Source organism: Mandrillus leucophaeus, unplaced genomic scaffold, assembly GCF_000951045.1.
Source record: "Mandrillus leucophaeus isolate KB7577 unplaced genomic scaffold, Mleu.le_1.0 Scaffold178, whole genome shotgun sequence".
Classification (NCBI taxonomy): Eukaryota; Metazoa; Chordata; class Mammalia; order Primates; family Cercopithecidae; genus Mandrillus; species Mandrillus leucophaeus.
In genome coordinates, this window is record NW_012101787.1 from 3,191,054 (window position 1) to 3,203,478 (window position 12,425).

The 12,425-nt window shown below is 40.2% G+C and overlaps 1 protein-coding gene across 2 annotated transcripts; it reads right to left on the reverse strand.

Annotated features, from left to right (window-relative positions):
• Positions 1-176: 176 nt before the first annotated feature.
• On the reverse strand, positions 177-1,383 carry LOC105537674 (ubiquitin-conjugating enzyme E2 variant 2-like). Of its 2 annotated transcripts, XM_011977330.1 has the most exons (2): positions 1,199-1,371; positions 177-1,072 (listed from the first exon to the last, which is right to left on the reverse strand). In XM_011977330.1, the coding sequence occupies exons 1-2, from the start codon at positions 1,360-1,362 to the stop codon at positions 925-927; spliced, it is 312 nt and encodes a 103-aa protein (XP_011832720.1). In that variant the 5' UTR covers positions 1,363-1,371; the 3' UTR covers positions 177-924. The 2 variants fall into 2 exon arrangements, with proteins under 2 accessions (XP_011832720.1, XP_011832719.1); XM_011977329.1 differs by having other exon boundaries at positions 177-1,383.
• Positions 1,384-12,425: the final 11,042 nt, after the last annotated feature.

The window sequence follows — 12,425 nt, forward strand, 5'->3', positions numbered from 1 at the left end:
AAATTAAACTAGATAATTTCTTTTCTGAAATAGTCTGCACATTACAATTCACAAGAAGTACACAAAATAGGGTAAATAAAAGTGTGTATACAGGAAAAGCTACATAATTCCAATTTTTGCTTCCCTAGCATGGTACTGTACATATACTACATCAACATAATAGAAATGGCACAGTCTCTGAGGACACGTTCCACATTTTATTTACATTTTAAGACTAACTTTAATCTCCAAATCACATATCGATACACCTATTTCCTTTTTGTTGACTTCACTTAAACTTAAATGCATGGTTAAACAAAGACTGTAAACAAATATTTACCATGTCTGTTACATGTAACACACAAGAACAGCTTTTAACAGAAATTCATCAACTCCCCCCAACATTTTTTATTATAAATACAGGTATCAAAACAATCCTGAACATATTTTTGATACTACTAGTAGTCAACACCCACACCGCTTCAAAAATTAACACATCTGTGACAATATTCGTTGTACCTGCTACTTTTTAAACAATTTCAACTGCAGCTCTCTTTCACTAAGCAAGATGGGTAAAGCATGCCATTTCTGTTTTCTTTCTTGAGATTTTCACTTTTTAGAAACACACATGCTTCCACTGCCATCTGACACTTCTCCACACGCTGTCATCTTGTAAACCTGAATTCTACTTTGAGTACTCCAGGTTTATGTTTAAATAACAGTGCCTTAACAAGAGAAAAAAAATTGTGCTGCATTTTTCCTCCTGTTACCTGAAAACATAATGGGTGTACATGTATTAAATATATTCTTACAAATGTCCAGGTCATGTTTACCAGCTGGAATTCTTTTACTTAATGTGTGGGTATTTTTCATTGTGATATTTAATCAAGACATTAACATGAGTAGAAGGTTGTTGATTTAAGACAAGTTTGAGATCCACTAAAATTAATTGTTGTATGTTTGTCCTTCTGGTGGCTGTGGAAGCTTCATATTTTCTTTGGACATCATTAGACATCTTAGCTCTTGAAGTACAACTTTAATGCTATATGAATTTTGCCATTTTGCTAACACTGGTATGCTCCGGGCATCCACCATCCCACTGGAATTATTTATTCCATTCATATTAATTTTTGTTACAAATCTAACTGACGGAGGAGCTTCTGGGTATTTAGGTCCACATTCTACTTTCAGGCTATATATTCTGTTTTCATAATTTGTCCTTGGTGGCCCAATAATCATGCCTGTCCACCTTGTAAGTGTCATATCTTCATCATCTTCAAGGCCCCAGCTAACGGTACCATCGCCTACTCCTTTTTGTCCTTCTTCAAGTTCTTCCAACAAGCGAAAATTACGAGGAACTTTAACTCCTGTGGAGACCGCCATCTTCTCCTGCAGCCCGACAAATCTCCCTTTCTTAGTACATTTCTCTGCACATTACAGTTCTCTTAGCATCTTATTCATCTTTTACTTTTTTCTTTTTTAGAGACAGGATCTTGCTCTGTTGCCCAGGCTGGAGTACAGTGGTGTGATCATAGCTCACTGCGGCCTTTAACTCCTGGGCTCAAGGATTCCTCCCTCCTCAGCCTCCCAAGTAACTGGGACTACAGGAGTGCACCACCATGCCAAGCTAATTAAAAAAAATTGTAGAGAAATGTTGCCTAGGCTGGTCTCTAGCTCCCTGGGCTCAAGTGATCCTTCTGCCTCAGCCTCTCAAAATGCTGGGATTATAGGCAATAGAAACAGTACCCAGCCATCATGTTACATTTCTAAGTCTTGTCTCTCAAGAGCAATTGCCAAGTTTTTTTGTTTGTTTGTTTGTTTGTTTGTTCTTTGGGACGGAGTCTCACTCTGCCACCCAGGTGCAATGTCACGATCTTGGCTCACTGCATCCTCTGCCTCCTGGGTTCAAGCAGTTCTCCCGCCTCAGCTCCCAAGTAGCTGGGACTACAGGTGCATGCCACCACACCCAGCTAATTTTTGTGTTTTTAGTAGAGATGCGGTTTCACTGTGTTGGCCAGGCTGGTCTTGAACTCCTGACTCCGAGGTGATCTGCCCACCTCGGCCTCCCAAAGTGCTGGGATTACAGGTGTGAACCACCACGCCCGGCCAATTGCCAACTTTTAAACACATGCATCCCTCTGTCCTGCTACACACACACACACCACACACACACCCCTCCATATACACAGAGGCCCAGCATGGCTACTGCACCCACTATCCTTTTTCACCCAGCCCAGCTCCTTTCAGAAGACGACTTCACCTTTACACTATCAAACTTTTTCCTCCTGCTTAATGCCTTGGGATACTACAAAATTCTTGATGGATGTCAGATATAGGTGGATGGTCAAAGTTAGCCTGGTTCCTCTTTTTCCACAGGGGTACTGTTGGAAAACGATCCAGCTCCCCATGGTAGTGGTGACTGTGTTGTCCCCCCAACATCATGGTCCTTGGGGTTAGAAATAAGAGCCATTTTCCTGTAGGAGGAAGAAGGTGATGAGCTTGGTGGGGGAGGGGGACCTCCTTTGCTCAGGACTTCTCTATTATTCCTTACACATACATAGTACCACTCACCACAAACATCCTAATGCCGCCCCTCATCCCCAGACTTTGGCAACTTTCTCCTCCTTCTAGGACCCTTTGTTTGTTTCCCTCTTTGACATTCTTCCCCTCCTGCTCCTGGTCTGTTGCTGTCTCCCAACCACCTCCTGGCAGGCCTGGGTTTCAAGTGTCTTAGGGACACATTTGCCTTGGATGCCCTTATCTCCATCTGTCATTGGTATTTAATTGCTCTCCACTCTCCAGCCTGCGCTTTGACTTGGGGTAAGTTTCCCCCTTGCAATCCTTTCTGATTACTTCTTTCAGCTTTCCTCTGGCCAATTCAGCTGCCTGTTCAGCTCTTCCACGCTGCTAGCTCACCCTTTGTGTCTGCAGTTTCCCAGGGTTTCCAATACATGGCTTTGTTTCTATCCAAGGCTTCTCTGCTCTTTCTCCCTTCCTTCCTTTCCTTCCTCGCCCTTTTTGACAGTGCTTCTTGAGGCTTGTATTCTTTTCCCTTTCAGTTTTTTTCTTCTTAACAATTTGCAAACCCTTCTGCCTTTGTTCTGAGTCAATCTCATTTGGCTGTCACCTTTGTTTAGTATAATAATGATATTGAATACGCTATCAAAGTTTTTATGTACAGGAAATTTTTGCTTTTAAAAAGGATTCTTTGGAACTGTAACTTGGAAATACCAGTTTTGAAACTGGTCAGGTCAGGGCATTTTAGAAGGTTTGAACTTTGGGAAAAATTGTTTGAAATTTATTTTGGCTGTCCTTGCCTGTGGCAGTACCTTGAAAGTAACTGAAACATAAGCTTGTTTTGGATAACCTTTCCTTTGCAAGTGGAAATTGTACATACACAGAGCAGAATTCATGTTGACTTTTTTTTTTTTCCTTTTTCAAATCATATTTCTGGAAAATCTTAGAAGGGAGTTTGTGCTTTGTAGCCAGTCTAGGGTGGGTGTAACTCATGAATAATTGGACATACTAAGACTGTGCTAGACCCTTTTGATCAAAAGGCTCGCTAGGGATGCTTTCTACTTACGATCCTCTGTCCATGAGAATACACCAGAGAGTAGGTATTAGGAAATCCTTGACAGATTGACTTGATTAAGGAATCTTTACTTTTCCCCCAAAGCTGTGAACCTAAGGGTTTACTCAGGGTCAGGAATAGAGTAGGATGGTAGTTGGAGGTTCTTGCCCTGCCTTGAGGTAGAGCTGTAGGCTACTGTTGGTCCTGAGCAGCCAGGGGGCCTCAGCAGTGTTTGCTGTACACCCAGAGCCCTCCCACCTGGCGATTGTTCACTGCAAAAATATAAAAATATTGCTCTTTTTGTGACTTTTTTCTTTTCTTTTTTGTATTCACGACTTAATGCACGTTTTTTCTTTCTCTACTTTAAGTTCTGCAAAAAGCTAAAAGTTGTTTACCCAGGCCAAAATAGTTTGGTACTTTAATTTCCCAATTAAAAGGGAGCACAATATTCTTGCCCCAGTAGATCTGGGACTCTGTTTACGGCAATGTTACTTATCCCAGGTGGTTTGGCTATTGCATGTAATTCAGCAAAATTTCTGTTGAGTGTTTACAGTGTGACAGGCCTGGGGCACTTATAAAGATGAATAATTGTTGAGTCTACGGTGCCCAGGGAGTTTGAGTCCAGCCTGGGCAACATTTCTCTATAATTTTTTTTTTTTTAATTAGCTAGTGTGGAGGTCCACACCTGTAGTCCCAGCTACTTGGGAGGCCAAAGAGGCAGAATTCCTTGAGCCCAGGAGTACGAGGCCACAGTGAGCTATGATCACACCACTATACTCCAGCTACTGTTAGTACAGACTGGAGCACACACAGACCAAGGGATCTTTGTTTCAGCAGTCTTCTTTAATTGGTGTTGCTGGACATAGAATCTTGATGTAACCATCAACTTCAGTTAACCTAGTCAAGTTATCCACCTATATTAACATTATTATGTTATTATTAGCATCTGAAGAAAGGTCTTTGAAATTGGAATTATATAGAAACAGGAAGTAAAAGTAATCAAACAGACTGTTGATTCTGTCATTCCTTTGTTCAGCAAACATTTGATAACCATGTGTGTGTATGATTGTGCACGTGTGTGTATGCTTGGTATGTGTGTGTATGCTTGTGCACATGGATGTGTGTGCCCATTTGATGCTTGTTATTGAGACAATAGAGTGAATCCCGCCTTCACGGAGCTTACAGTGGGGGATACATTTGTAAATAAACAAGCATAGGAATTGTGATGGAAGCACATTCTAGATGTCATGGAGGCATGAGAGGATGCCATGACGGTGGTGCTGCCACTGGTAGCATCATCTGTTGACTGTTCACTGCTTGTCAGGCCCTGTGCTGAGGGCTTTGAGGGCTTGACATGCTGTACTTTATTTTTTTTTTTTGAGACGGAGTCTCACTTTATCTCCCAGGCTGGAGTGCAGTGGCGTGATCTTGGCTCACCACAACCTCCACCTCCTGAGTTCAAGCCTTTCTCCTGCCTCAGCCTCCCGAGTAGCTGGGATTACAGGCATGCGCCACCACACCTGGCTAAATTTTTTATTTTCAGTAGAGACAGGGTTTCATCATGTTGGCCAGGCTGGTCTTGAACTCCTGACCTCAAGTGATCTGCCTGCCTCAGCCTCCCAACGTGCTGGGATTACAGGCATGAGCCACCGCGCCCAGCCACAATTAGCACAGTTTTTTAAGTGGAAGCCTTGGTAGGTTAAGTACCTCAAATAAGGTATGACAATAAGTAGTCGAGTCTGGGTTTGGATTCAGATCCAAGGTCATAAACCTTTTGCCATAAATGACAGGGTATATCAGTAGCTTCCTAAGTTTACTTTTCCTCCTGTAACCATCCCTATCTCTGCACATAAAGCAGGAATAAGGAAGCCTGGAGAGCCACTTGATATAAAAGATATGTGGGGGCCAGGTGCAGTGGTGTATGCCTGTAATCCCAGCGCGTTGGGAGGCTGAGGCAGGAGGATAGCTTGAGCTCAGGAGTTTGAGACCAGCCTGGGCAACTTAGTAAGACCCCATCTCTACAAAAAATTAAAAAATTAGCCATGCATGGTGGCACACACCTGTAGTCCTCGATACTTGGGTGGTTGAAGTGGGAGGATCACATGAGCCCATGATGTCGAGGCTGTAGTGAGCTATGATTGCACCACTGCACTCCAGCCTGGGCCACAGAGCAAGACCTTGTTTCTAAAATATACATATTTTTATTTTTTAAAAAAGGATGTAGGTGGGGAGTTAGCCCTAGCCTCACTCTCTCCTATAAAGGATGTACCATGGGGATCTAGTCTAGAGGGTCCCTCAGTGTCTATAATTATGCATTTTCTCTGAGTATTCTTTATATTCAGTGTTTTGCCAACTCTGTTTCTAAAGAGGCTTTCTTTTCCCTCTGCTGAGCATTACAGAAACTGGCCATCAGCCTGACTGAGCCCCAGAGCCCTCTGCCTCCTTTCTCAGTGCAGTGCATCGCAACCAGCAGCCTCTGGTTTCTGCCTCGATCCCCTCAGTGGTACTTGGTGAGGCAAGCGGCTCTGTTTCAGGCCTGCGGAAGCGGAGAGTCACTTCCTCTTCAGGATCGGTTCTTTAAATGAACCGCTCATGGAGGGGAAGCCTGCCTGCTAGGACACATCTGTGTGCATGAATACAGGCTCTCAGAAATCTCATCCTCGCTTTCAGCAGCCTGCTGGTTACACTGCTCTTATCTCCCCTTTCCTGCCTTTTAAGGACTGCAAGGCTCTGTGGTTCTGATAAGACCCAGTTATGATCCTGAAGAATACTGACTGGACAGGTTGGAGGAAACCTATTACTCTTGAAGGGAAGGAGAGGCTCAAAGAGGGCATGAGATCCTGCCCTTTTCCAAAAGGAACCCTTGAGGACCCAAGAGCGGTCCTCTGCAGGATGAATCGCCCTGAGGCTCTAGGAGAAACTTTGATAAGCGTGCTCTTCCTTAGCGCTGTGCCTGTCCTATTTCCTCCTCTTGATAGCAGGCAAGTAGACAGACGGACCTCTGACCCTGAACTGTGTGCCATAATGAGGAAATTTCACCTTGAAAATTTAGAAATTTAGAGGTGAGCATGCATGCTTTTTTTTTTTTTTTTTTTTGAGACAGGGTCTCACTCTGTCGCCCAGGCTGGAGTGCAGTGGTGTGATCTCAGCTCACTTCAACCTCTCCCTCCTGGGTTCAAACCATTCTCATGCCTCAACTTCACGAGTAGCTGGGATTACAGGCATGTGCCACCACACCCAGCTAATTTTTGTATTTTTGGTAGAGATGGGGTTTCACCATGTTGACCAGGCTGATCTTGAATCCCTGACTTCAAGTGATCCCACCCGCCTCAGCCTCCCAAAGTGCTGGGATTACAGGTATGAGCCACCTTACCCAGCTGCTCATCAGTTTTTAAGTCCAAAAATAAGGCTAAGAACTTCCTGGAAAAAATTGATAGACCATGAACTCAAGTGAAGAGACAGCTTACTTCAACCAGTGTTAGACGATGTCCATCCACTTCCTGAAAATGAATTCAATATTAGACTTTGAAATAGGATTTATATATTTTTTTTCATTCTGACCCCAGAATTATCCAATTATTTTTTAAAAAATAGTCACCATGATATATCCTGACATTGAGTTTCCAGGAAAAAGAAAAACCATATTATATGCTTTACAAGAAAATTATATGGTTGGAAGATATTTTGGAGGATTATTTATGTAAACCCAACATCTGTGTGTGTGTGTGTGTGTGTATGTGTGTATGTGTGTTTTAAATCCTCATTAAAAAAGAATGAAAAGCTTCCATTGCATGGCATTTTTTTTCTATGCACTTGCTTCTCACTGTGTTGGAAGAAGGCGCAAGTTAGTTATAGCAGGCAGTGAAAGCAGTTTATTTTTTTCCATGAACAAATTGGTTCCATCTCTTGTATTTAGGCTTCTTGAAAAAAAAAAATACAAAGAGAGAGAGAAAACAAAAAACTCAGAAGAAACTGTAAGCTTATTGTGGAAAACTTCTGACTTTCATTTTGAGCACAGATACTAGTTGTAGGTTCAAACAGTAGTATCCTTTATCTGTTTGTAGAACTTGGTAGGTCTACAATTTATAAACCCATTCATACTTCCCTTGCCCCATACCCAAGTCTCCCTACACACAATGTCTTCTCCATTATTTTCCATTTCAGCTAGAAGTTGGTTTTGAAAAGTTAAGTGCTGTGTTTGCATAATCTTCACCCAACCCTTTTTCTCCTCCAAACTTTTTATCTTCTTTGGTTGCCAAATTCACACGCATTGCTTGTAGTTACCCAACAATGGCTTTTGTTTCATTTTTTCATATGTTCTCAATGGTTTTCCCATTAGTTTTGATTCTAGGGACAACTAGGAAGAGTTAATGAGTTGCAGAAACAGGGAAAGTTGCCTTGATTATATGTAGGCTTACTGAATTAGTTACCATCACCAAGTGTAGGTAAATAGGAGAAGAACTATTTAAAAGATGAGAAGAATAGATTTCATAGTAAGAGAAGTTTCCTCTCTCAAGATGTTCCTCTTTTTCTTCTTCCTCCTTTCCCTCCTCTTATTATATAATAGTAATAATTATTATTCCCTGAAGCATTGTTCACAGTCTGGTGGGACAAACAGTTGTTGCTAAGAGTAATGCCTTCTTAACAGTGAATACCAAAAGTTTCAGTTCAAGTACTAGAAAACGACTTGTAATGAATAATCACAGTTTAAATTTAAGTGATGCTTAATTATACATTTACTTTTTATTTTTTTTGAGACAGGATCTCACTCTGTAACCCAGGCTGGAGTGCAATAACACGATCTCAGCTCACTGCAACCTCTGCCTCCCGGGCTCAAGTAATCCTTTCACCTTAGCCTCCCCAGTAACTAGGATACATTTATAATTTTTTGTTTTTTAACTTTTTGGCCAGTGGCTGGCTAATTTTTTAATTTTTTGAAGAGACAAGGTCTCACTATATTGCTCAGGCTGGTCTCCAATTCCTGGGCTCAACCGACCCTTCTGCCTCAGCCTTTCAAAGTGTTGGGATTACAGGCATGAGCCATCACTCCTAAATGTATAAATATTTATAGAGGACTTTTATGTACAGGGCATGCTGCCAGGATTTTCACTTATCTAATGTCATTTAATCACAAATACCATGTGAAGTAGGTAGTATTATTCCCATTTCACAAATGAGCAACATCAAGCCTCGAGAGGAAAAATGACTGGTCACAGTCACATATCTAGGAGCGACAGGATTGAGATTTAAATCAAGATCTTCTGATTCCAGGGTCACATTCGCTTCCCAGCCAATAAGTAAACGGCAGTGATGTTACCAAGGTGGTCCTCTGTGTGTATGACAGTGGATTCTGGAACTCAGCTTGAATGCTCATGTGGTAGAATTTTAAGAACAAAACTGTTAAATTGGGGTTGGAGGTTTTAGTGCCTCTAAATTGGATTTGGAGACTAGAACTCAAGTATCTGCCTGCTTTTTGCTGAAAATATTTACTGTACAAGTCTGTACCCAACTCGTGAAAACACCAGGTTTTTATTTTTGAATGTGCACATCTTCCAAAGGCCGGTTTGGTGCTGAATTGGAAAGAATTCTAGTTCTCAGAACCTGGAAAATGACCATTACTCCTGTTTTCTTTCTTTCGTTCTTTTTCTGTAAACAGCTTTATTGAGGTATAATATTACCACTGTTTTCTTAACTTAGCTTTTTGGAAGAAACTTTGGGTCAATGTTAAGCCAAAATTTCTTAACTTTTAGGGCTTTTTGTTATGGTCTTGCATAAGTTACTCAAACTCTCTCACTTCTTTATTACTCCCAGAGAAATCTTTTCAGTAGAAATTTGGGAAATTTTGCATTTTAAAAACTCGTACTTGCTGATGCAGTTTTCTTTTTTCTTTTTCTTTTTCTTTTTTTTTTTTTGTTTGAGATATAGTCTCACTCTGTTACCCAGGCTGGAGTGCAATCTCTGCAACCTCTGCCCACAAGGTTCAAGCGATTCTCCCGCCTCAGCCTCCCGAGTAGCTGGAATTACAGATGCGCACCACCACACCCGGCTAATTCTTGTATTTTTAGTAGAGACAGGGTTCTGCTATGTTGGCCAAGCTGGTCCCGAACTCCTGACCGAAGGTGATCTGCCTGCTTCGGCTTCCCAAAGTGCTGAGATTATAAGTGCTGAGATTATAAGCATGAGCCACCGGCGCCCAGCCTGGTTTATTTTTTAAGGTTAGCTTTCCTGAAAATGCCTTCTTCTGTAACTCCTGGTTAGCCTGGAAGCCAGACACAAGAGTGCTAGTTATGATGATACCAGTAAGATGCCAAAATAAAAATTTGCCACAAGTCAACCCGGATAAGGACTGCTCATTAGTATAGAGCAGGCGTCCCTAGCAGTATTGAAATATGTGACTGTAAATTTGTGTTTCCTTGTGCAGTTCTGTCAGTTTTTGCTTCATGTATTTGGATGCATCGCTATTATTAAGGTGAATAAATACTTAGGATCCTTATGTCCCCTTGAGGAACTGGTTACTTTATTGTTATGAAATGACTTTCTTTAGACCAGCTGATATTCTTTGCTGTAAATTCTACTTGTTATTAATAAAGCCACTTCAGCTTTTTTTTTTTTTTTTGTGGATTGGTGTTAGCATGGTATAACTTTTTCCATCCTTTTACTTTTAACCCCCTTTTTTTTTTGCTTTATTTCAAGTGCATTTTTTTTTGTAGGCAGTATACAGTTGTATCTTTTTTCCCCAGTATGAAAATTAAGTCTTTTAATTGGTGTATTTAGATTACTGACGTTTAATGTAACTATTAATATAGTTAATTTTAAATCTGTCATCTTGCTATATGTACTCTATGTATCTTGTCTATTCTTTATTCTCTTTTCCCTGGTTTCTCTGCCTTCTTTTGCATTGAGTTTTTTTTCTTTTTCTTTTTTCGTAATGATTCCATTTGTCTCCTTTGTTGGCTAACTAGCTATATGTCTTTGTTATTTTGTGGTTACTTTATGATTTACAGTATAGTCTGGGCATAGTGGCTCATGCCTGTAATCTTAGCACTTTGGGAGGCTGAGGCAGGTAGATTGCTTGAGGCCAGGAGTTTGAGACCAACCTGGCCAACATGGCAAAAACCCCATCTCTTCTGAAAATACAAAAATTAGTGGGATGTGGTAGCACATGCCTGTAGTCCCAGCTACTCAGGAGGCCGAGGCATGAGAATTGCCTGAACCCAGGAGGTAGAGGTTGCAGTGAGACGAGATCACACCACTGCACTCCAGCCTGGGTGACAGAGTGAGACTCTGTCTCAAAAAACAAACAAACAATTTACAGTATACATCTTTAAGTTATCACAGTCTACCTTTAAGTGATATTATATCACTTCACATATAATATAAGAACATTACAATAGGATACTTCCATCTTGACCTTTGTGTTACTGTTGTACAGTTTACTTTTACATATGTGATTAACTCCATATAAATTATTATTGTTTGAGAAGTCACTGCTCTTTTAAAAGCTTAAATAATAAGGAGAAAACTCTTATGTATTTACCCAGGTAGTAACTATTTCCACTGTTCTTTATTCCTTTGTTATATCCATATTTCTACCTGATTTTTTTTTTTTACTTAAAAGAATTTACTTTAGCATTTCTGTTATATAGGACTTCTGGTGATGAATTCATTCCATTTTTTTTATGTCTGATAAATCCTTATTTTGCCTTTATTTTTATAAGTAAAATGTGCTAACTAATTGTACAATTGGAGCTACAGCTTTATTTTTGGAAGCTATTTTTGCTGGGTATAGAATTATAGATTAACAATTTTTTCTTTCTAGTTCATTAAAGATTTTGCTTCACTGTTTTACACTTGCATTGTTTTTGACATAAAATCTGCTATCATTCTTATCTTTTTTTGTTTATGTGATATGTCCTTTTTTTCTAATTGCATTTAGTATTTTTATTTTGGAAAAAGTGAAGTCTCACTGTGTCATCCAGGCTAGAGTGCAGTGGTGCAGTCATAGTCCACTATAGCCTGAAACTCTTGGGCTCAAACAGTCTTCCTGCCTCAGCCTCCTGAGTAACCGGGACCACAGGCACATGCCACCACACCCAGCTGCCTTTTAAGATGTTTTGTTTGTTCCTGGTTTTAAGCAATTTGCAACGTGCTTTGATATATGTTTGTTTATATTTCTTGTGCTTGGAGTTAAATGAGCTCCTTGAATCTTTGGGTTTATATTTTTATTAGGTTTGGCATATTTTTTCAGCCATTATTTCTTTAAATATCACTTTCTATCCCTCTGTTCCACCCATGTGGAATCCAACTATATGTGTATTAGGCTGCTTAAAGTTGTCTGCACAGCTCACTTGTGCTTTGTTCAATTTTTTTTTTTTTTTTTTTACTTTCTTTCCTGTTTTTCATTTTGGACATTTCTATTGCTATGTCTTCAAGTTCAATAGTCTTTTCTTCTGAAATGTCTACCTGCCATTAATCCTATCCAGTGTACTGTTCATCTCATACATTGTCGATATTGTTTCCAGAAATTTGATTTGTGTTTTTATATATTCATATCTCTGCCTAAAATCTTGAATATTTGTACTTGTCTGCTAATTCTAATATCTTTCTTAATTCTTGATCAGTTTCAGTTGATTGACATTGCTCCTCATTGTGGGTTATATTTTCCTGCTTCCTTGCATGCCTGGTAATTTTTGACAGGATGCTAGACATTGCGATGTTATATTTTGGGGTTATGGAAATATTGTTGAGCTTTGTTTTGGGATGTAGATAAATTACTTGGAGACAGTTGATTCTTTTGTCTTACTTTCAAAGTTTATTAGATAGGACTGGAGCAGTGCTAATTAGACAGGGCTAATTATTCCTTAAGCCATTTATG